We start from the raw sequence: 25,742 nt of genomic DNA on the forward strand, positions 1-25,742 counted from the left end.
TTAAGAACCTCGCTTTTGTAAGCGTGATTTTGGTTTGTTACTTACACTGCTCAGCTCTACATTTGTGTATATTTGGCTAAGACAGCATCGTACAATGTGATCTATGTAAATCACCCGGATGGATAGTTCATGTCATTTATCTGCCCTAAATTTGCTTTATTATGTCATGTTCTGTGCATTTCATATGATGCTTCAATAAATATATGTTGAAGAAAAAAAAAAGTTAGCGACTGAACAGATCTGAAATGTTGTGCTGACTCACATATCTGGTTTAAATATTGCAATTGAGAAAAACTACCAAGTCATAAGAAAGCAATCCTACTGTAGGACTTTATTTGGTCTCCATGTACAATACAGATGTACAAGTAGAAATTGCAGCCAAACAAGGCTGAAATTCCAGACAGTACTTAGGTAAAAAGTACCCACTTATCAAATTTTAGACAAATAAATAAATGTTCCCTACATGGAATTTACAATGGAGATTTATCTTTAGGGAGGTTAGTTCCATATTAATAGAACACAGTATCACAGATCAAACATAGCCTTTTTTTACACAGCTTGTACTGGAGCTTAGCGGAATATTATGTAAGCAAGCATAGCAGTACTGTTAAGAAATAACAGACTATAATAAAACCTTCACCCTAAAATATATTTTATGACTTCTATTTCAATGTTGAAAATGAACCCATGAGACCGAAAAGAAGTCCAATTTCCTATTTGCTGCCCACTTCAGTGATGGATCTAGTAGCAACAGTGTACACACTACAAGAGCTACATTTCATCAGAACATTGCAGGCTCAGGATCTGTACTACACATTCATCACGTCGACATGCTCATAATATCGACGTTAACCATGTCGACCTTTATCATGTAGACAGTGATAAAATGTTGACATGTTAGAACATCAACATCACCCCTGGTGGCTTAGCGGTCACTTACCTGCTGCTGACGTCTGCAGCAGCTTCAGTGTGACATTCAGGTCCTATCAGTTATGTGACATTCACTTCCAGGTCAGACTTCTGCTGCTCCTGCATTCCAGTGAGTATTCCTCCCTTATCCATAATCACTACCCCTAACCCTTCCTCTAGTGACTAACCCTAACCTTTCCCACCTGCAGCCTACACCTCTCCCACTGCCTAACCCTAACCTTTACCACCTACAGCCTAAACCTCCTCTTCTGCCTAACCCTAGCCTTTCCCACCTGCAGCCTAAACCTCCCCTACTGCCTAACCCTAACTTTTCCCACCTGCAGCCTAAACCTCCCCTACTGCCTAACCCTAACCTTTCCCACCTGCAGCCTAAATCTCCCCTACTGCCTAACCCTAGCCTTTCCCACCTGCAGCCTAAACCTCCCCTACTGCCTAACCCTAGCCTTTCCCACCTGCAGCCTAAACCTCCACTACTTCCTAACCATAGCCTTTCCCACCTGCAGCCTAAACCTCCCCTACTGCCTAACCCTAGCCTTTACCACCTGCAGCCTAAACCTCCCCTACTGCCTAACCCTAACTTTTCCCACCTGCAGCCTAAACCTCCCCTACTGCCTAACTCTAACCTTTCCCACCTGCAGCCTAAACCTCCCCTACTGCCTAACCCTAGCCTTTCCCACCTGCAGCCTAAACCTCCTCTTCTGCCTAACCCTAACTTTTCCCACCTGCAGCCGAAACCTTCCCTACTGCCTAACCCTAACTTTTCCCACCTGCAGCCTAAACATCCCCCACTGCCTAACTCTAACCTTTCCCACCTGCAGCCTAAACCTCCCCTACTGCCTAAACCTAGCCTTTCCCACCTGCAGCCTAAACCTCCTCTTCTGCCTAACCCTAACCTTTCCCACCTGCAGCCTAAACCTCCCCTACTGCCTAACCCTAGCCTTTCCCACCTGCAGCCTAAACCTCCACTACTTCCTAACCATAGCCTTTCCCACCTGCAGCCAAAACCTCCCCTACTGCCGAACCCTAGCCTTTACCACCTGCAGCCTAAACCTCCCCTACTGCCTAACCCTAACTTTTCCCACCTGCAGCCTAAACCTCCCCTACTGCCTAACTCTAACCTTTCCCACCTGCAGCCTAAACCTCCCCTACTGCCTAACCCTAGCCTTTCCCACCTGCAGCCTAAACCTCCTCTTCTGCCTAACCCTAACTTTTCCCACCTGCAGCCGAAACCTTCCCTACTGCCTAACCCTAACTTTTCCCACCTGCAGCCTAAACATCCCCCACTGCCTAACTCTAACCTTTCCCACCTGCAGCCTAAACCTCCCCTACTGCCTAAACCTAGCCTTTCCCACCTGCAGCCTAAACCTCCTCTTCTGCCTAACCCTAACCTTTCCCACCTGCAGCCTAAACCTCCCCTACTGCCTAACCCTAGCCTTTCCCACCTGCAGCCTAAACCTCCACTACTTCCTAACCATAGCCTTTCCCACCTGCAGCCAAAACCTCCCCTACTGCCGAACCCTAGCCTTTACCACCTGCAGCCTAAACCTCCCCTACTGCCTAACCCTAACTTTTCCCACCTGCAGCCTAAACCTCCCCTACTGCCTAACTCTAACCTTTCCCACCTGCAGCCTAAACCTCCCCTACTGCCTAACCCTAGCCTTTCCCACCTGCAGCCTAAACCTCCTCTTCTGCCTAACCCTAACTTTTCCCACCTGCAGCCGAAACCTTCCCTACTGCCTAACCCTAACTTTTCCCACCTGCAGCCTAAACATCCCCCACTGCCTAACTCTAACCTTTCCCACCTGCAGCCTAAACCTCCCCTACTGCCTAAACCTAGCCTTTCCCACCTGCAGCCTAAACCTCCTCTTCTGCCTAACCCTAGCCTTTCCCACCTGCAGCCTAAACCTCCCCTACTGCCTAACCCTAACTTTTCCCACCTGCAGCCTAAACCTCCCCTACTGCCTAACCCTAACTTTTCCCACCTGCAGCCTAAACCTCCCCTACTGCCTAACCCTAACCTTTCCCACCTGCAGCCTAAACCTCCTCTTCTGCCTAACCCTAACCCGCCCACACACTGCCTAACCCTAATATTGATATTCTGACAATGTTAACATTTCACATGACGACGTTCTGAGAATGTCACAAATGCACGTTGACATTTTAACAATGTCGACATCACAATGTCAACCTAATGACTACTTCCCGTTCATGTACTGTCAACATAAACAGTCACTTTAGCGGAAAAACACTCCAATTCAGACACATACTTCTAAATTAGTTTCTTAAAACTCTCTCTCTCTTTATATATATATATATATATATATATTTACCACAGTGCGGCACTCAGCTTGCTGAAACAAAGACTCTGGAAACCAGTTGAATTTAAAAGTTTAAATTCAACTGGTTTCCAGAGTCTTTGTTTCAGCAAGCTGAGTGCCGCACTGTGGTAGATATATTATTGTACAAGCAGTACATGTGAGGGCACCAGCGCAGCAGTTTTATTTATCGAGGAGTGCCGGACCTATGCTTATTTATATGTATAAAAGCCTCTGAGTGCCGCTGCTTGTACGATGTATTTGGAGTATATATATATATATATATATATATATATATACACTTACTTACTCACTCACTGACTAATCAGCAATTCTCTTACTTCCCACTATGTTAGGAAGCTGAAATGTAACATAGGTATACTTCAGGTGGGAAGTAGGGAAACTACGTAATTAGAATTTTAATAAACCTCACCTAGGGAGATGAAAAGCAGGTTGACATAATGGCATCATCACCTATGTGTGTCTTGCGTTGCATAAACGATAACGCCCAAACGGACAATCGGATTAAAATTTAGATTGCACCTCCAGTGTGTAGAATTTACACTCATTTATATTTACAATCGTGAAAATAAGAAACTGCCGTGTGAAGAACGGGTAGAACAGCTACTGTTATAGATTTGGTTTAAACATAAAATTAAAGCTGTTCAGATGTATTTATTTCCGCATCTGACTATCCATGTAAGATTTACATATTAATTGTTCTATCTTCCTGCTTCAATCCATACCTCACTCCTTTGCTTGCAGATGTTGACAAATTTGTTGGTTAACTAATAGCTCACTGCAATTATGCTTCATTCCTCCTGAAAAGTGAAGAAATTAAAAGCTGCTGGGAGGAATTCAAGTGGCGGAGAATCCTTCTCCTGGCCAAATTTGCACACACCCACCACACTTTAAAGCAGCAGGATCTCACACAAAAATTTTCACTACCTCACAGGGTAGCGAGCACTTTGTGCAATCGTGCATTCGGCCGGCCAGGCGAAGGGTGAGAGACTGGGTGCCGTTACCAGCGTTTACATGCCATGGCAATTCGCACCCTTCACCTGTAATTGAATTCCCCCCCACTGTCTCATGTATACGTGCTTGCCGTTGCTATATAATATAATAAAGCAAATAAACTGTGAAAATAGATGAATTAGTGCTTATTTTCAAAAGATATTCTAAACTAGCCTATACAGTCTGGCTGGTGCCCATTAGAAAAAGATGATAAATAATTGGATTACAGTGATATTTCCAACTGACTGCAATGAATTATCATTAAACGTCTTCAATCTTCTAGTCAGTCATTCTGCCTATTTAAATGGTAAAAGTAGCAACTCTGCTGTTTGGTATCATCATGTGAACCACACATTAAAAGGTAAAGGCTTTAAGACCAAGCACTTTGATGTGATTACAGTTGCAATTATTATTAATAAGTTTAAAGACCATGGGACTGTAGCCAACCTGCCTGGATGCAGTTTCAAGAGGAAAATCAACCCCAGATTAAAAATAAGTATAATGGTAGAAAAAGTCACACAAAAAAACTTCCTTTTCATATTGACACAATGCTTCTGGGGGAAAGTCTTTTGGACAGACAAGTCAAAGCTGGAGCTTTTTTGGCAAGTCACATCAGCTCTATTTTCATAGATGAAAAAAAATGAAGCTTTCAAAGAAAAGGACACTATACCTGCTATGAAACATGGAAGAGCCTTGGTTATGTTTTAGGGCTGCATTTGGCCCGGGTGCCCTAAATCTGTATATTGAACAATTACATTTCAAGACTTTCAGGACATTATGGAGCAAAACATAATGCCCAGTGTCAGAAATCTCAGTAGCAGTTCAAGGATCTTCCAACAGGATATTGACCCAAAACACACAGCTATAACCACCCAAGAATGGATAAGCTTAGAACATTGGACTATTCTAAAGGGGCGTTCTATAAGCCCTGATCTAAATCCTACCGAACATTTATGGAAAGAGCTGAAACATGCAGTCTGGAGAAGGCACCCATGAAACCTGAGACAGCTGGAGCAGTTTGCTAAGGAAGAGTGGGCTAACTAGCTGTTGACAGGTACAGAAATTGCTTGATTGCAGCGACTGCCTCTAAAAGGTTGTACAACAATATATTAAGCTAAGGGTCCCAACATTTTTGTCCATACCCTTTACGTTGGTTTTCATTTTTAAAATATTCTGTGGAATGAAAAAAACAAATGCAAAGTCTAATGTCTACTAAACATAGAAAAAATAACGATGGATGCTAATTATTTTTGTCACTTTCAAGTTATTTCAGAGAAAAATATGGGTTCTCTGAAATAGCCCAATATAACCCCGTCAGTCTCTGTCTCCTGCCCCTTGTTTAATTCCCCCCCCCCCCCCCCCCAACCATCACCACTTACTTTTTACTTAATTCCTCCTCCGTGGCCCATTGCCTTCAGATGATACTCCAGCCCCAATCAGTGACAACCAGCGTGCCTCCGGTACATCTCTGTCCTAAAGTGCCCTATACTTGCAATACCAGAAGGTAATAAGTCAACAGGTCAGCAGGTCAACAGGTAGGGTCTGACATGCACGCGGGAAGCAATCATGGGCACGCCTGTCGGGATCCCAGCAGTCACAATGCCGACGCCAGAATCCCAACAGGCTGTAAAATGCCGCCGCTGGAATACCGGCGACACAGGCTATTCTCCCACTGTGGGTGTCCACGACATCCACAGAGGGAGAATAGATTGTGTGGGAAGCGCTGCAAGCCTTCGTGCCCGCAGCATGGCAAGCGCAGTGAGCCCGCAAGGGGCTTTCTAGCGCTCGCCCCACTTCCGGCATACTGGTGCCCGGAATACCGAGGTCGGCCACCGGTAAAAAGTATGTATTCCCATGCACACACCACGCAATACCTATTTGTTTTTCTAGCAGTGGTTTCTTATATAAATATCTTACATATAAGTCCCCAATGTAGGGCTAGCAGTGGCCCTTTTGGTTTATGCCATTGAGGCACAGATGATAATGTGGACTTAAAGCATAAATACTGTAGTATTTCATGTGCTCGGAGCAAGTACAAGAGCTTTTAAGCAAAGTTTCAAGATTTTGCATAGGAAATATCTGACACCTAGCATTTTAAACCAAATACATACAAATAATCTTTCAACTTGATTTACAAACTGTTGGCAAATATGTATTTATGTATGTATTTCCTTGATTTTATTGTTCTGCGCTCTTCTTAGTAGGAAACAGTATGGTCTGATGGATCAGGTGACACAGATATGTTTGTTATGATTCCCTTACCAAATTCATACAAAAAAATTGGATGATGATTGTGGGGCACTGCAGTTGCTAATTACCCATGTAAGCACAGATTTTGGGCCTAATTCATACCTGATCGCAGCAGCAAAATTGTTCTCCAATGTGCAAAACCATGTGCACTGCAGGGGGGGGCAGATATAACATGTGCAGAGAGGGTTCGATTTGGGTATTTGGGTGGGTTATATTGTCTCTGTACAGGGTAAATACTGGCTGCTTTATTTTTACACTGCTATTTCGATTTCAGTTTAAACACACCCCACCAGTGGCATCGGAACTCGGAAGGGGGGGGGGGGCAAGGGGGCAGCATGCCACCCCACACGCCCAATATGACAGGCGGGGGAGTGCTTACCTCCGATACCTGTGGTGACTTGTTATTTAGAAAAAGTCTGCTGTAGCACAGCAGCAGCGTGCTACGCTGTGCGCTGTCCAAGCCGGCTCTTCGCTGGTGCATTAATGGGAGGAGGTGGGGACCTTCAAACAAGTCACCACAGGTATCGGAGGCAATCGCTCCCTGCACTGGGGGTGGGGATTGGGGGGAGCACCAATATGTATGTTTTTCTGTGCCCCCCCCCCCCCCCAACCTGAAAACATTCCGGCACTTCTGCTCCCCACCCAAATCTAACTCTCCCTTTGCATGTTATATGTGACCCACCTGCAGTGCACATGGTTTTACCCAGTAGAGAACAATTTGCTGCAGTGATCAATTCTGAATTAGGCCCTTCGATTATTCTACCCAGGCCAGGACTTTTGTGCTTCCTATAGAGAAGTAATATAATATAAGATACGGAAACAAGGGACACCCTGCCATTTCTGCTCTTTATTACCTTTTCATAAACAGAGCCTCGACTTCTATTTATCTTCAACAAACACAGTATGCTGCAATAGATTTAATTATAGGAAGTCAAACGTAGATTATCTAATGTTACATTATAAATATTCAGTTATGGCAAGTTCTTAAAACTTATCTCTGTATGTCACAATATTACTATTTGCCTCACAATCACTGAGGTCTTGGGTTACTGTCCCACCATATTGCTAACTGCGTGGAGTATGTATATTCTTTCTGTGTTCGCATGGGCTTCCTCTGGGTGCTTCAGTTCCCCCTCACAGTCCAAAATGAAACTGGTAAGTTAATTGGCTCCTGACAAAAAAAATGAACCATAGTGTGTACATGTGGTAGGGAATATAGACTGGTAGCTACACTGGGGCGGATGCTGACATGAATGACCAAATATTCTCTGTAAAGCACTGTGGATATGTGCATGCTACTGTATATAACTAACTGGTAACAGTAAATCAAGAAAACAATTAGCATTTTAGGTTTAGTTTTTGTTGTTGTTGATATGAACACGTTACTGCAACTGGAAAATAAGGTTGTGGGCCTTATTCAGGGTTGTTAGCAAACCAAAAAAGCACACTAATGGGCAACACCGTGCTGCAGTGCAGGTGTGGCAGATGTAACGTGCAGAGAGAGTTAGATTTGGGTGTGGTGTGTTCAAACTGAAATCTAAATTGCAGTGTAAAAATAAAGCAGCCAGTATTTACCCAAATCTACATCTCTCTGCACATGTCACAACTGCCCCACCTCCAGTGCAATATGTTTTTGCCCATTAGTGTGTTTTTTTGGTTGGCTAACAACCCTGACTAACCCTCTATATTAGCAGGTTTATCATATAGATACAAATATACAATTTAAAATATTAGTATATTAGAAAGAAAAAAAGCAGGATTTAAATATGGAAAAGTACTGGGGCAGGTGCACCTTTGCCAATCATCTAAAGTTCAGATGTTAACAAGGGGGCAGGAATGATATTAATATTGGCGTTTAATTCCTAAGCTGGAGCTGGGTATACACATGCAGATAACAGGCATTTTATTTGACAACCTGTAACCCAGCAGATATTGTGGTAATACTGTACAATGAGATATCTCAGTGTATTGGCCACAATATCTGCACCTCTAGCCTAGGTAGGAGACCTTTTCCCATTCCGTTCCATGTGAAGGAAATGTCCATCGGTCGGCCACCGACTTCCAACCTAGAAAATTATATGTATGACTTCCTTAGGATGAATCTAGAAACAGAAACACAGAATTTGATGACAGATAAGAACCACTTGGCCCATGCAGTCTGCCTCTTTTCTAACCTTTTAATAACCTCAAAATCTATTTGATCCTAAGTTCTTTGTAAGGTTATTCTTATGTCTATCCCAAACACTTTTAAATTGCTCTACTGTATTAGCCTCTATCACCTCTGATGGGAGGCTATTCCACTTATCCACTACCCTTTTGGTGACATATTTTTCCATCAAACCTCCCCTTCAGTTTCAGTGCATGTCCACGTATTTGAATTCTTCTCTTCCTTTGAAGAATGTTTCCTTTCTGCACCTTGTTAAAACCCTTGATACTGATGTGTAGTACAGGGCAGTATGGATAGTGTACAGGTTAGCATTACTTCCTTACAGCACTGAGGTCATGGGTTTGATTTCCACCATGGCCCTAACTATGTGAAGTTTGTATATTTTCCTCCGGTTACTCAGGTTTCCTCCCACAATAATCCAGAAATATACTGGTAGGTTAATTGTGTAAGACTATTGATTTTTCAGGCAGTCGTCCGCACCACCAGAAGAGTAGGCAGATTTCCAGCATCCCACCCGCTTCCTCGTGAAGTGGGCAGGATGGGAAGACTACCAGAGGAATCCCAGTGATGTATGGAGTGGCTGGGGTTAAATGATCTGAATTGCATCATTTTACCCTGCACTCTCGTTGCAGACCCACTGCGTTTTACCCGTGTTGGGCCTAATGATGTGAGCATCCGGCCCCTCCTTCCCGGTGTGCAACAGCATCTGCTCTCTGGGCTTCTTCCAGAGAGTAGACATCAAAAGAAGGTTAGCATGGTCCTGTACACTGGAATACTTATACAGACAACCGAGTCATGCAGGTTTCCTTTTCCTTCCCAGGTACTAAGGGCTCTATTTATAAAGATTTCAAAAGGCAATATGAGCTTGCATGGCTTTGTTGTGAAAATAAGATAAAAATTCATGTAATTCAGTAACACACACCTATGGCCATCCAAAGCAGTAAAGAGCTCCCCAATGAAATGCCTGTTGGAATAATAAAATTAAACATTTGCCGCGATTATTAAAAAGCAATGTGCATGCACTGTCTGGAGTCACGCATGTGCGTTGTAGGTGGAGAAGGACCTCCGAGGCGGTTACCCGTAGTGCTGGTGTCTGACCCTGGTCCTTCTTTGTGCCTCAGGTGTCCTCGGGAACCTCTCTGCCTGAGCCATGTGGAGTCTAGACAGTCGGGAAGCAGGAGCAGATGCAGGACAGCATGCAGGGTAAGTCACCCCTGGCTCATGTATTCTGGGCACTTTTATTGCTGAGTTCAATGAGTAGCCCATTTTTTTTTTTAGACTGTACTGCCAATTTCTCACTGTGCAACAACTGCTTCCAGAGGCACCTCTGATTGGCTGGTGTCTGAATGGGCCAGAGAGGATAGGAAGGAGGCTAGAAGACCGCAGTCTTCAGTGCTTTAATCCCGTATGGAAGCTCATTATACCATCCTGAGATGGCAAAATTATTTGATAAGGGAAATGGAAAGCTGAGCTGTGTACGAATATATGGGGAAACAAACTGCAGAGCTATTAGGCGCACCTCGGGTGAAATCTGACATTTCTCCTAGGTAACCCCGTCTATGAATAAAATAAAGCAGTGATAAGCCCGGTTATCACAAATGATAAAGGGTTTTTCACAGCTGTATAAATGGAGCCCTGAATGTGGTTCAAGCTTATCTGTGAGTCAGTCAGAGCCAGTCACAGAGCGCTCAATGATTAAGAAATGGCAAATGAAGAAGGGGTGTGGCGGCACACGTGCTGAGAAAAAGGGCTCAAATCCTTTCTACACAAAAGGTTATGTGACTGTGGCTACCATGGTAATCTCATGACGCTGAACAAACTGTTAACCATTAACTGCAGTGTACCACTTGCTCACATGGTTTCTTCTCTCATGTGCAAAATGGTTACAAGGTTACAAACTATGGTCTTGTATTGGCGAATAGTCAGTCTATTTTTGAATGCGCGACAAATGACCTTATATTGCACGAAAACACATAGGTCCATGGCTTTTCACAGAACCTGTGTGTTTTCACTGCAGACATGATGGAAAAAATGGTTACTTATCAGTGATTTCGTTTTGCCTGCCTCAGGCAGGCAGAACCAAATCCCCGATAAGCGCTGACATGAGGGCTAATAGGAAAGCTTCAGGCGGTAATTTACCAAGTTTATTTGTTTCCTCCCTTCACCTGAATTTCTTAATCAGTGATCACACTCACTCTCCCAGTCACTTTCATACATTCACTTGCTAATTATAACTTTAAAATGGATTCAAACCTTGTAAAAAGTGGAAAAGGGGAAAAGTGTACCAGTTGCCCATAGCAACCAATCAGCATCAGGGTAGCATTCATCAAGTACAGTCTATAAGATGATAGGTAGATGCTGTTTGGTCGTAGTGTTAATTTTATCCACTCTTACGAAGGTTTGATTTCTGAGAATGGGGTATTTTACATTTCAATTAATTCCAGGTTTATTTGGAAGTACTTTAAGGCACTAAGGAGGGTATCCAATTAGGTCCAAAAATGTATTGGGCATGAAAAATGGTGCGGGTTCATTTTTCTTTTTTACAATTTCTTATTGGGCTATCCAATCAGCCCCCTTTTTTACGCCTGAAGAAAACAACCCATTTTCGGGCGAAAACACATAGGATCCGCAAAAAGTAATGGACCTGTGTGTTTTTTCATGGCTGCGGTCGGGAAAATAGCCTGCTTATCGCAGATTTGGAATAAGGTAGGTGAAAAAAAATCCCAGATAAGTGCTGACATCTGGGTTAATTGGATAGCCCTGGGGGAGCTAATTAGTGGTAATTATCTACAGAACTAAAAAAATAAAAATAAAAGGAAATTGTGAGTGGAGTTTAATGACTTCATTCAAGAAAACAAAACTAAAGCATATTAAGTGCCATTTGCTGGATAAGCCAGGCACAATACATTCCAATAGGCTGTATTCTTAAATAGTACCATTTCACCAATCTAAAACTAGATGCCCCCTTCCCCATAATTTATCATTCATGGGAATTGGAAGTTGACAGTGACTTACCTACATTAATGTTAGTAAATGAATGAATGTAAATCCATGTGAAACGCAAACGATCTGCTAGTACTGGGGAGGTCACTATAAGAATGCCTCCCAAGTGGCTGTGCGTCTCTGCTTGCACATAAAAGGGGGCATGTCCACGCACTGGACAGTCCCCTGCCCATTTCCCTGCCCAGTTATCCCAATTTGCATGCAGCGCTCTCCGCCACTCTATAATGCAGATCACCAGTGAACAAAACTCTGTACTAGTCAGGTTGGGAGGCATGTTATCTGGAAGGAGGAACAGAGCCTGCAGATCGGACAGTTGGAAAGATACCGTATACTGTAAAGCTTCCCCAATGCTTTTACCAGTGTTAAAGGCAAGGCACAGAACACAATACTTTCAGAAAAACACAACGCAAAACAGATGAATACTACTACACAAGTGGGTATGGTGATAAAGGAAATAATGGGTTTTGTTTTAAAGACCCTTTTACATACGCTGCACAAGCATTACAAAGCTTTAAGGATGCAGGTAAGTCACCCTGACCCAGAAGATACATAAGCAGGGAGTGAGTTATACTTCCCTGTCTGGGTGAGGTTAGCATGCAGTAGGGAAACGAAGCTCACTAGGGAATTGTTGGCATCCGAGTTTTAAGCACTTTGGAATTCACATTAAAACATTTCAAATCTCTTACGAAGTAGTGTGTATTTAGTTACTCACTGGACTTATTTATTCACTGGACCTTGGGGTAACACACCAATTAATGCATGACAGATTTGTGTTCAAAGTGATATCTGAGGTCACAGAAAATCAGTTAAACAGATAAATTGCTTCTATAGTGTAAGAAATTATGTTTAGTAATATAAACACAGAGATAGCTTTGTTGGATATCATATCATCTGTACATGCTTTTGAATTTTGGAATGTAGCAAATGTACACTATCTTTATTGTTGTCTGACTTAAATACTAACCCATTTTTGGGGAGAATAAAAAAAAGTTATCTTATGATTTTTGTTTTGTTTCTTTACTTTCTTAGCACTTACATTTTAACACGTTAATTTTGTCTATGATTTTACCCACACTATCAGAATGCTCCTTTTATCATACGTGTTGGTACAGTCAAATAGTTTTGCTGAATTTTAACTTGAATAAACCTATCTTATATAATATGTAATGTGGTATATTTAGCAAAAAGTATAGTTTTTGCACAGACACATTTACAGTCACAAATCTAAACTTTTATGACCAATAAGAAACCAGGAGGTAGCAGTTCTTAGGAGGTAACTGGCTAACATTTTTTCCCAAAAACGCTCAGAAATGGTCAGTTATTTTATGACTGAATTAGGTAAAGAACATCTACTTAAAACAGGATGTGGGCAGATGGGGCCTTGATGTTGGGCTGCAAGCTTAAATGCACTGTACAATCCATGAACTAAAACCCCATTTATTTATGTACAGTGCATCCGGAAAGTATTCACAGTGCTTCACTTTTTCCACATTTTGTTATGTTACAGCCTTATTCCAAACTGGAATAAATAAATTTTTTCCCTCAAAATTTGACACACATTTCCCCATAATGACAACAGGAAAAAAAAATTTTTTACGATTTTTTGCTAATTTATAAAAAAAAAAAATCACATGTATATAAATATTTACAGCCTTTGCTATGAAGCTCAAAATTGAGCTCAGGTGCATCCTGTTTCCACTGATCATCCTTAAGATGTTCCTACAGCTTCATTTGAGTCCACCTGTGGTAAATTCAGTTGATTGGACATGATTTGGAAAGGCACACACCTGTCTATATAAGGTCCCACACTTGACAGTGCATATCTGAGCACAAACCAAGCATGAAGTCAAAGGAAATGTCTGTAGACCTCCGAGACAGGATTGTCTCGGGGCACAAATCTGGGGAAGGGTACAGAAAAATATCTGCTGTTTTGAAGGTCCCAACGAGCACAGTGGCCTCCATCATCCATAAAGTTCGGAACCACCAGGACTCTTCCTAGAGCTGGCCAGCTGTCTAAACTGAGCGATCGGGGGAGAAGGGCCCAGGGGGAATATTCAAACCTGATCGTAAATGTGCTAAATTCTACGATCAGCTTCCCTGACATGCGGGGGGACGCACCTAAATTTGGCACATCTATGATCAGCTTCCCTGACATGCGGGGTGACGCTCTTGATGGAGCTTGAGAGGTGCTGCAAAGAGCAATGGGTAAAACTGCCCAAAGATAGGTGTGCCAAGCTTGTGGCTTCATATTCAAAAAGACTTGAGGCTGTAATTACTGCCAAAGGTGCATCAACAAAGTATTGAGCAAAAGCTGTGTATACTGCTTTGAAGGTCCCAATGAGCACAGTGGCCTCCATCATCCGTAAATGGAAAAAGTTCGGAACCACCAGGACTAGTCCTAGAACTGTCCGGCTGTCTAAACTGAGCGATCGGAGTAGAAGGGCCCTAGTCAGGGAGGTTACCAAGAACCTGATAGTCACTCTGTCAGGGCTACAGCATTCCTCTGTGGAGAGAGGAGATCCTTCCAGAAGGACAACCATCTCTGCAGCAATCTACCAATCAGGGCTGTATGGTAGAGTGGCCAGACAGAAGCCACTCCTTAGTAAACAGCACATGGCAGCCTGCCTGGAGTTTGCCAAAATGCACCTGAAAGAATCTCAGACCATGAGAAACAAAATAATTCTGGTCTGAGGAGACAAAGATTGAACTCTTTGGCGTGAATGCCAGGCGTCCTGTTTGGAGGAAACCAGGCACCACTCATCACCAGGCCAATACCATCCCTACAGTGAAGCATGGTGGTGGCAGCATCATGCTGTGGGGATGTTTTTCAGTGGCAAGAACTGGGAGACTAGTCAGGAAAGAGGGAAAGATGAATGCAGCAATGTACAGAGACATCCTGGATGAAAACCTGCTCCAGAGTGCTCTTGACCTCTGACTGGGGCAGTGGTTCATCTTTCAGCAGGACGACCACCAGCCGGCCACCAGCAAATCATTCTGAACCCATTTAAGCAATGTTGTCACAGGCCACTGCACTCCAGCCTGGGGGTGGTGAGTGCAGGTATACATCCCATTCAGGGGCTGCATCTACACATTGAATCTTTCAGAAAATAGTTATGTAACACCTATATCCACTTGCCTCTTCAATTATTGCAGTAACGGCACAGACAATAAAATACACACTAAGGGGTCAACTCATTTAAGACATATGCAAAATTGTGTGTTCCGGCGTGATTTACAGGAGATATGCAGTGCTCATAAATCCTATATACTGTATAAATAGTAGGCTTCTTTTATGCATTTTAGCATGCAATTACCAGTGCTCAAACACTGTCATATAGCCAGCATTGCCTGTGCATCGCAATTAACCCCATAAATGGTCTTTATCAATATCTTTAAAGGAATAAAAGCTGTACCTGCTGCAGAGTGTGATGCTCTTAATATAGACACCTTCCAGTATCAATTGCTGTCTGTTTTTTTTAGGAATCCAGCACTCGTACTGTAGACAGATTGACCCAAAAATACCATGTGCCCTGTACATGGCTAATATTATAAGCATTTGACCCTATTCAGAGTCGGCAGCATCTATCCGACTGCTCCACCACCTTGCACCCACCAGTAAAGTAGTTATCATCAGCACCAGCCCTATCCTTGGTCAGGAATGTGTGTTGATACAGCCAGTGAACACATCCTACATGCAAACGCCCCGTTCCTGCCAAGTAAGGCCCAGTCGTAAGTGGAGATGCGACTGGGATGCACATGACCACAGGCGAATCTGGGGGAGGGGGGGGTTCTGGGGGTGCACCGGACCACCCATTAGCCTGAGTCCATTAATTATTAATTCAAATTGTGTCCTCACGGTCAGGGATGCATTTACTGACCGGCAGGATTATAGCCGCGCGCGCTGCTGCTCCCCGGCTCCGCCCAGGGACCATGGCTGGATGGAGAGCGCTGTGCCTGGTGGTATGTGTGCAGGGCGGACGGGGCGAGGGAGTGGCCACATAGGGAAAAGTCAATCCCGGGTATCCCGGGAATCCCTGGATTTACCATTTTTCAATCCCGAAACCTGGCCCGGGATTGGCCTCCCTACGACACCGGGTAGGTGATGGTGTGGCTGAGAGATGCAGGGGGCAGGATGTGAGTCTGGTGGAACCGCTGTTGTATGATGCTGACCTTGTTAATTTTCCTACACAAACAGGCATCTTCTGGACGATGTGATTTCCTACATGAATAGTGAATAACGACTGAAGACGCCGTCTGCCTTAGAGGAAACAGTTCTTCAGAGGCTCCACATTGTGATCATCCATTATATAGGTAAGGTGCATTTGGAATTGCATATAATGTTGCAAGTGTGACAAGAACCAGGCAGCATGTCATGTTGACATGCCCCATTTTCAGTAGCCACGGCCTTCTGGTATGTGGCCACGCCAGTTTTTTCACCACATCATTAGCTTTGTCGGTCTTTTTGGGAGTGGGGGCCCAACTGGGACCACCCATTACCAAATGTCTAGTTTCGCCTATGCGCATGACCCCAACAATTGTGCAGTGTTCAAAGAATGGCAAGATCCATAAACAGATGGAATTATGTTCAACTCAGAGCTAGGCCAACTTCAGCCAGGCTAGAGCTGACAGAAAGAGAACTATGGGATGTCAGCAAACAAATCTCATAACATCCAATTACAGTATGTGAACATTACGCTTTACCTTGCATTCAGAGCTACTGAATTATCCTGAATCTGAAATGCTCATCTATAGATTTCCATCAGAGGGCAGCACACAAATGAAAAATGATTGTTCCTTTTTAAAGGTATAAGAAAGCATTTTAAAGCCATCAAATTATATAATTGACTTGGTTTATTAGTGTTGAAGCATTTCTATTTATCATATTGCTTACTATTTATCATATTGGTTATTCCATAAAAAAAATATTTTATTAGTAGAAAATAAGAGGATACAATATAAGTCAGGACCATACACATTTCCATATGAATGCTCAAGAATTTGTGGATTTACTAAATGTTTATTAGACTCTACTTAGGCCTAAATAATAATAATAGTAATCAGCTGTGACACAAATCTTGAAACATACCCTTAATTATTAAAGAATTCCATAACTATTTGCATATATAATAAAAATCAAATACCACCATAGTGTAACTGTGAAAACGTCTTTTTCCACAGGCAGAGGAAATGACTGACTCCTATTCATAGCATGGCTTCAATTATTCTAATGAAATAAAGATGTACTGCTAATAAAATTGCTGGGGCATTCTTTCCTACAAGGGAACGGTAGGATTAGTCTTCCATGCACAATTAACACTTCTTTCCGGCAAATTGAAATACTTTAATACTTAGGGATATATTCAATTAGTGCCGAATTTTCAGACAGTCGGAAAATAGGCAGTAATTTGACGTCAGTGTATTCAATAGCGGGCATTTTCACCTGTTTTTTAATACATTTTCGTTTTTTGGGGCGTTTTTTTATGTCGAATCGGTATGGGTGAAAACAGACCCCAAATTATCAAAAATGACCGCAAATTCAACAAAACACGTGGATCGGCCATGATTTCGCCAATCCACGTGGTTTTCGCCAGTGCGTATTTTTCGACCAGTTGAAAAAATGGCACGGGCATTGAATAGGTTGAATGTAAATTCAACCTAAAAACGAGAGAAAAATGCAATTTTTTTCGACTGGTCGAAAAAAAAAAAGTCCCTAATTGATAACCCCCCATATTAGACAAATCAATTTTTGTTACTTTATTTCAACACTTTTTACACTCAGATATTAATCTTGAAGCAAGAACAATGAGAAATGTCACAACATCATCTATAACATAGGTTCTCAAACTTGGTCCTCAGGACTCTAAACAGTGTATTCTAAGCAAAGGCCAGTATCTGAGTCCTTGGACGCAGCTTCACTGTCTCAGGTTGCGTGAAAACCCCAACAATCCTTGGTAACATGTGGTTCCGCAGCTTGACCTATGTTGATGTACAGCGATCCGATGATGCATCTTCAGACACAGCAGAAGCTGACATTTGGTGTCTATTTACACGAGACCCTCTTGCAGGACACTGGCTGTGCTACTGAGTCCAACTCTGAATAAGGTGCACACTTAGATATGTGATGCAAGAAACATCCACTCCATACTTGCCAATTTTGAAATCTTCCCTCAAGGAGAGTTACTGAGGGTGTGGTATGAGGTTAACATGCATTAGGTCATCATGAGAATACAGACATGGTCCAAATGTCGACATGCGACAATGTTGACATTCATCATTTATACACTGATGTCATGTTATTATGACAGATTGTCGACCTAACGTCCCTGGTGGCCCAGTTATCACTTACCTGGTCCTGGCAACAGCGGCGTCTCCTTCCGGGTCCCAGTGTATATGGGAGCAGCAGCTCCGGCGCCGATGGGTACCTCACCGACGTTCCGGTATTTTCCAGATATCCCTACACCTAACTCGCCCCTTACTTCCTAACTCCAATTGATAATCCATCCTACTACCAGTGCAGGTATGATCTTGCCATTGCCACGACCCAATTGGTGCACCTTATGTTGCAGACTTATTAGTTGTTCAGCTGCAATACATATGCACAGTTTCTTTATTATTACTTTCATTATTGATTTGGAACGCCTCCCACAAGTAGTAGGCCTAAGTATTGTCCCTCTGCCCAGAGCCTCTGTGCTTCATGCATACTGAACTATAAGCTGGAGGTCTGCTATGAGCATGTTATTAAAATATAATGAATAAGAAATTGTGACAACAATGCAACAAAATAACGACCAGCAGCAACACAGAGTAACTTGCCGTACCAGTAGGTTGACTAATTATGTTGCAACCTACAGTATGTTTTGGTTATGGACATACCTAGGTCTATAAAGTAAGTTGGCTATTACCACAGGGAAGCTTTAGTACATTAGGACATTATTAAGTCAATCAAATGCATTCAAATGAATACTGCAGTCTGTCTTTGTAACACTAGTTAAAATAAGATTTTACTCACCGGTAAATCTATTTCTCGTAGTCCGTAGTGGATGCTGGGAACTCCGTAAGGACCATGGGAATAGACGGGCTCCGCAGGAGACTGGGCACTCTAAAAGAAAGATTAGGTACTATCTGGTGTGCACTGGCTCCTCCCTCTATGCCCCTCCTCCAGACCTCAGTTAGGATACTGTGCCCGGAAGAGCTGACACAATAAGGAAGGATTTTGAATCCCGGGTAAGACTCATACCAGCCACACCAATCACACCGTATAACTCGTGATACTATACCCAGTTAACAGTATGAAATATAACTGAGCCTCTCAACAGATGGCTCAACAATAACCCTTTAGTTAGGCAATAACTATATACAAGTATTGCAGACAATCCGCACTTGGGATGGGCGCCCAGCATCCACTACGGACTACGAGAAATAGATTTACCAATGAGTAAAATCTTATTTTCTCTGATGTCCTAGTGGATGCTGGGAACTCCGTAAGGACCATGGGGATTATACCAAAGCTCCCAAACGGGCGGGAGAGTGCGGATGACTCTGCAGCACCGAATGAGAGAACTCAAGGTCCTCCTCAGCCAGGGTATCAAATTTGTAGAATTTAGCAAACGTGTTTGCCCCTGACCAAGTTGCAGCTCGGCAAAGTTGTAAAGCTGAGACCCCTCGGGCAGCCGCCCAAGATGAGCCCACTTTCCTCGTGGAATGGGCTGTTACTGATTTAGGATGCGGCAATCCAGCCGCAGAATGCTCCAGCTGAATTGTGCTACAAATTCAGCGAGCAATAGTCTGCTTAGAAGCAGGAGCACCTATTTTGTTGGGTGCCTACAGGATAAAAAACGAGTCAGTTTTCCTGACTCCAGCCGTCCTGGAAATATAAATTTTTAAGGCCCTGACTATGTCCAGTAACTTGGAATCTTCAAAGTCCTTAGTAGCCGCAGGCACTACAATAGGTTGGTTCAAGTGAAAAGCTGATACCACCTTAGGGAGAAACTGGGGACGAGTCCTCAATTCTGCCCTATCCATATGGAAAATCAGATAAGGGCTTTTACATGACAAAGCCGCCAATTCTGACACACGCCTGGCCGAAGCCAAGGCCAATAACATGACCACTTTCCACGTGAGATATTTCAAATCCACAGTTTTAAGTGGCTCAAACAAATGTGATTTTAAGAAACTCAACACCACGTTGAGATCCCAAGGTGCCACAGAAGGCACAAAAAAGGGGCTGAATATGTAGCACTCCCTTTACAAATGTCTGAACTCCAGGCAGTGAAGCCAGTTCTTTCTGGAAGAAAATCGAGAGAGCCGAAATCTGGACCTTAATGGAACCCAAATTTAGGCCCATAGTCACTCCTGACTGTAGGAAGTGCAGAAAACGACCCAGCTGAAATTCCTCTGTTGGGGCCTTCCTGGCCTCACACCACGCAACATATTTTCGCCAAATACGGTGATAATGGTTTGCGGTTACTTCTTTCCTGGCTTTTATCAGCGTAGGAATGACTTCCTCCGGAATGCCCTTTTGCTTTAGGATCCGGAATTCAACCGCCATGCCGTCCAACGCAGCCGCGGTAAGTCTTGGAACAGACAGGGCCCCTGCTGTAGCAGATCCTGTCTGAGCGGTAGAGGCCATGGGTCCTCTGATATTATTTCTTGAAGTTCTGGGTACCAAGCTCTTCTTGGCCCATCCGGAACCACGAGTATCGTTCTTACTCCTCGTTTTCTTATTAATCTCAGTACCTTTGGTATGAGAGGCAGAGGAGGGAATACATAAACCGACTGGTACACCCACAATGTCACTAGAGCGTCCACAGCTATTGCCTGAGGGTCCCTTGACCTGGCGCAATATCTAGTTTTTTTGTTTAGGCGGGACGCCATCATGTCCACCTGTGGCCTTTCCCAACGGTTTACCAACAGTTGGAAGACTTCTGGATGAAGTCCCCACTCTCCCGGGTGTCGGTCGTGTCTGCTGAGGAAGTCTGCTTCCCAGTTGTCCACTCCCGGAATGAACACTGCTGACAGTGCTAAGACGTGATTTTCCGCCCATCGGAGAATCCTTGTGGCTTCTGCCATCGCCATCCTGCTTCTTGTGCCGCCCTGTCGGTTTACATGGGCGACTGCCGTGATGTTGTCTGATTGGATCAGTACCGGCTGGTTTTGAAGCAGAGGCCTTGCCAGACTTAGGGCATTGTAAATGGCCCTCAGTTCCAGAATATTTATGTGTAGGGACGACTCCTGACTTGACCAAAGTCCTTGGAAATTTCTTCCCTGTGTGACTGCCCCCCAGCCTCGAAGGCTGGCATCCGTGGTTACCAGGACCCAGTCCTGTATGCCGAATCTGCGGCCCTCTTGAAGATGAGCACTCTGCAGCCATTACAGTAGAGATACCCTGGTCCTTGGAGACAGGGTTATCAGCCGATGCATCTGAAGATGCGATTCCGACCACTTGTCCAAGAGGTCCCACTGAAAGGTTCTTGCATGGAACCTGCCGAATGGAATTTTGCTTCGTAAGAAGCTACCATTTTTCCCAGGACTCGTGTGCAGTGATGCACCGATACCTGTTTTGGTTTCAGGAGGTCTCTGACTAGAGATGACAGCTCCTTGGCTTTCTCCTGCGGGAGAAACACTTTTTTCTGTTCTGTGTCCAGAACCATTCCCAGGAACAGCAGGCGTGTGGTAGGAACCAGCTGTGACTTTGGAATGTATAGAATCCATCCGTGCTGTTGTAGCACTTCCCGAGATAGTGCTACTCCGACCAACAACTGCTCCATGGACCTCGCCTTTATAAGGAGATCGTCCAAGTACGGGATAATTAAAAACTCCCTTTTTTCGAAGGAGTATCATCATTTCTGCCATTACCTTGGTAAAGACCCTCGGTGCCGTGGACAGTCCAAACGGCAGTGTTTGGAATTGGTAATGGCAATCCTGTACCACAAATCTGAAGTACTCCTGGTGAGGATGGTAAATGGGGACATGTAGGTAAGCATCCTTGATGTCCAGGTATACCATGTAATCCCCCTCCTCCAGGCTTGCAATAACCGCCCTGAGCGATTCCATCTTGAACTTGAATTTTTTTATGTATGTGTTCAAGGACTTCAAATTTAAAATGGGTCTCACCGAACCGTCCGGTTTCGGTACCACAAACAGTGTGGAATAGTAACCCCGTCCTTGTTGAAGTAGGGGCACCTTGACTATCACCTGCTGGGAATACAGCTTGTGAATTGCCTCTAGCACAGCCTCCCTGCCTGAGGGAGTTGTCGGCAAGGCAGATTTGAGGAAACGGCGGGGGGGAGACGCCTCGAATTCCAGCCTGTACCCCTAAGATACTACTTGAAGGATCCAGGGATCCACCTGTGAGCGAGCCCACTGATCGCTGAAATTTTTGAGGCGGCCCCCCACCGTACCTGGCTACGCCTGTGGAGCCCCCGCGTCATGCGGTGGACTCAGAGGAAGCGGGGGAAGAATTTTGATTCTGGGAATTGGCTGACTGGTGCAGCTTTTTCACTCGTCTCTGTGCAGAAAGGAAGCGCCTTTGACCCGCTTGCTTTTCTGAAGCCGAAAGGACTGTACCTGATAATACAGTGCTTTCTTAGGCTGTGAGGAAACCTGAGGTAAAAAATTTTCTTCCCAGCTGTTGCTGTGGATACGAGGTCCCAGAGACCATCCCCAAACAATTCCTCACCCTTATAAGGCTCTATGTGCCTTTTAAAGTCAGCATCACCTGTCCAGTGTCGGGTCTCTAATACCCTCCTGACAGAATGGACATTGCATTAATTCTGGATGCCAGCCGGCAAAATATCCCTCTGTGCATCCCTCATATATAAGACGACGTCTTATGTTCGCAAAATAGTATCCCTGTTTGACAGGGTTACAGACCACGCTGCAGCAGCACTATCTGCAGGTCTCAGTCTAGTACCTGAGTGTGTAAATACAGACTTCAGGATAGCCTCCTGCTTTTTATCAGCAGGTACCTTCAAAGTGGCCGTATCCTAAGACGGCAGTGCCACCTTTTTTGACAAACGTGTGAGCGCCTTATCCACCCTAGGGGATATCTCCCAGCGTAACTTATCCTCTGGCGGGAAAAGGTACGCCATCAGTAACTTTTTAGAAATTACCAGTTTCTTATCGGGGGAACCCACGCTTTTTCACACTTCATTCACTCATTTGATGGGGGAACAAAACACTGCCTGCTTTTTCTCCCCAAACATAAAACCCTTTTTTAGTGGTACTTGGGTTAATGTCAGAAATGTGTAACACATTTTTTATTGCCGGGATCATGTAACGGATGTTCCTAGTGGATTGTGTATATGTCTCAACCTCGTCGACACTGGAGTCAGACTCCGTGTCGACATCTGTGTCTGCCATCTGAGGGAGCGGGCGTTTTTGAGCCCCTGATGGCCTTTGAGACGCCTGGGCAGGCGCGGGCTGAGAAGCCGGCTGTCCCATAGCTGTTACGTCATCCAGCCTTTTATGTAAGGAGTTGACACTGTCGGTTAATACCTTCCACCTATCCATCCACTCTGGTGTCGGCCCACAGGGGGCGACATCCCATTTATCGGAATCTGCTCCGCCTCCACATAAGCCTCCTCATAAAACATGTCGACACAGCCGTACCGACACACCGCACACACACAGGGAATGCTCTGACTGAGGACAGGACCCCACACAGCCCTTTGGGGAGACAGAGAGAGAGTATGCCAGCACACACCAGAGCGCTATATAATGTAGGGATAAACACTATCACTGAGTGAATTTTCCCCAATAGCTGCTTGTATAAACAATATTGCGCCTAAATTTAGTGCCCCCCCTCTCTTTTTAACCCTTTGAGCCTGAAAACTACAGGGGAGAGCCTGGGGAGCTGTCTTCCAGCTACATTGTGAAGAGAAAATGGCGCCAGTCTGTGCCGAGGGAGATAGCTCCGCCCCTTTTTCGCGGACTTTTCTCCCGCTTTTTTATGGATTCTGGCAGGGGTAATTATCACATATATAGCCTCTGGGGCTATATATTGTGATTATTTTGCCAGCCAAGGTGTTTTTATTGCTGCTCAGGGCGCCCCCCCCTCAGCGCCCTGCACCCTCAGTGACCGGAGTGTGAAGTGTGTATGAGGAGCAATGGCGCACAGCTGCAGTGCTGTGCGCTACCTTGGTGAAGACTGAAGTCTTCTGCCGCCGATTTTCCGGACCATCTTCATGCTTCTGGCTCTGTAAGGGGGACGGCGGCGCGGCTCCGGGAACGAACACCAAGGACGGGTCCTGCGGTCGATCCCTCTGGAGCTAATGGTGTCCAGTAGCCTAAGAAGCCCAAGCTAGCTGCAAGCAGGTAGGTTCGCTTCTTCTCCCCTTAGTCCCTCGTTGCAGTGAGCCTGTTGCCAGCAGGTCTCACTGTAAAATAAAAAACCTACCATATACTTTCTTTCTAGGAGCTCAGGAGAGCCCCTAGTGTGCATCCAGTTCGGCCGGGCACAGAAATCTAACTGAGGTCTGGAGGAGGGGCATAGAGGGAGGAGCCAGTGCACACCAGATAGTACCTAATCTTTCTTTTAGAGTGCCCAGTCTCCTGCGGAGCCCGTCTATTCCCATGGTCCTTACGGAGTTCCCAGCATCCACTAGGACGTCAGAGAAAATACATTAATGGTAATCCACAACATAGATAAAAGGTCACTGGTGGCACAGGTAACAACTGCAGTCACTAAAGCTTTACATGTTAAATAGTTTCCGACATCGCTGCAGTCCACTTCATGTACGAACCTGTGAGCTATGATAATGGATTGTACTGTACATACAGTACACACTTCTAAAGGGTATTTGAACAATACACCGTTCATCTGACCTATCTTAAGCAAAGGCTCCCCTGCATTTTGAAGTCATCCTGATTTTGAGGTGCAAACCGGGGTAAAGTGTGTACCTGTTTTTCCTGCTCCGCTTTCACCTGTGATCAGTATGCACTGATCCTTATCCTGGTCCCTCAGAGATCGATATGCTTCATCAGAAAGAGCATAGCTGTAACAGAAAAGGGGTGTTTAGAAAAAGAAAAACACTCCTTGCAGAACTTTCCAAAGACTTCAAGCACAGGAAATAAAGCAAATGAAATAAAAACAAAAGCAAAGTACAGTAGTTGGATCTCTCTCTCTCTCTCTATATATATAGTACACATATATCTTCACAATATATTTACTAAAAAATTAGTAAACTATGCACATCAAGAAAAACAGAGATAACTGTGCCCAATAAGATCTTTTAGTAGTTACTTCATCGAATCTACTACTACTAAATATACAAGCAGGTATTAGATATGTCAAAGTCAGAAAAATGTCTCTATGCACGTTGCCATATTTGCACCGCACACTGGTCCGTGCTGCGCATGCGTACGCTCTCCCGTGAAGGCGCATACCCGCAATAGCGTGCACTCGCAGGCGCGGTATGCGTATTTACGGTAGAGTTTATGTAGTCGTAGCGTGCGACTCATTCGTTACATATTTTCACAATTAATGTAGTTTATAGATCATGGTCCCTTTGATAGTTTCTGATAGTTTGGTTAATATAGAAGGTCCCTGAGCTAAGGAATCCCTCTTTGTATCGTACGAAGGGTCTAACAGGAATCATACAGCAGTGTTTGGTACCCATCGGAAGAGTATTTAATTAGCAATATTCCGGTGTTGGTTTGGAGCGTATTAATCGCTCGTGCGAATAGTTATGGACATAAGAAGTTTATGTCCATTTCTACTATTTACTCATACTCAGGTATGCGGCGGGAAACCTAGTTCCCCACCCACTTGAGCTGTTTGAAATCGTCACAGCCCACCTGTATGAATCAACCTATGACCTTTTGTTATGATGCAGGGCCGAATTCCGACGTCCAATGGACAATGGGATTGTAGGGACTGTAGGATTGCATTGTGTGTGGGGCATAAATAGGCAGGCCGACCACATCCAGCTCTCACTCTTCAACGGTTCTCATTGCTGAAAATCGGGTGCTGGATGTCCAGGCGCATGCGATCGTTTACCCTTGTGCGTAAGTTTCTCTCCGTTATCATTGTCTTTCTGTGAGCCAATTTCTCTCATCTCTCT

The 25,742-nt window shown here is 44.3% G+C and overlaps 1 protein-coding gene across 4 annotated transcripts in view; it reads right to left on the bottom strand.

Annotated features, from left to right (window-relative positions):
* Positions 1-25,742, bottom strand: part of MYO1B (myosin IB) — a 518,726-nt gene that overhangs the window by 212,534 nt on the left and 280,450 nt on the right. For all 4 annotated transcript variants that reach the window (XM_063934156.1, XM_063934153.1, XM_063934155.1 and 1 more), the window contains exon 4: positions 24,580-24,674. In XM_063934156.1, the coding sequence (XP_063790226.1) occupies positions 24,580-24,674 (95 nt within the window). The remainder of the gene's footprint in view (positions 1-24,579; positions 24,675-25,742) is intronic.

This window comes from Pseudophryne corroboree, chromosome 7 (assembly GCF_028390025.1).
Source record: "Pseudophryne corroboree isolate aPseCor3 chromosome 7, aPseCor3.hap2, whole genome shotgun sequence".
In the NCBI taxonomy this organism is placed as follows: domain Eukaryota; kingdom Metazoa; phylum Chordata; class Amphibia; order Anura; family Myobatrachidae; genus Pseudophryne; species Pseudophryne corroboree.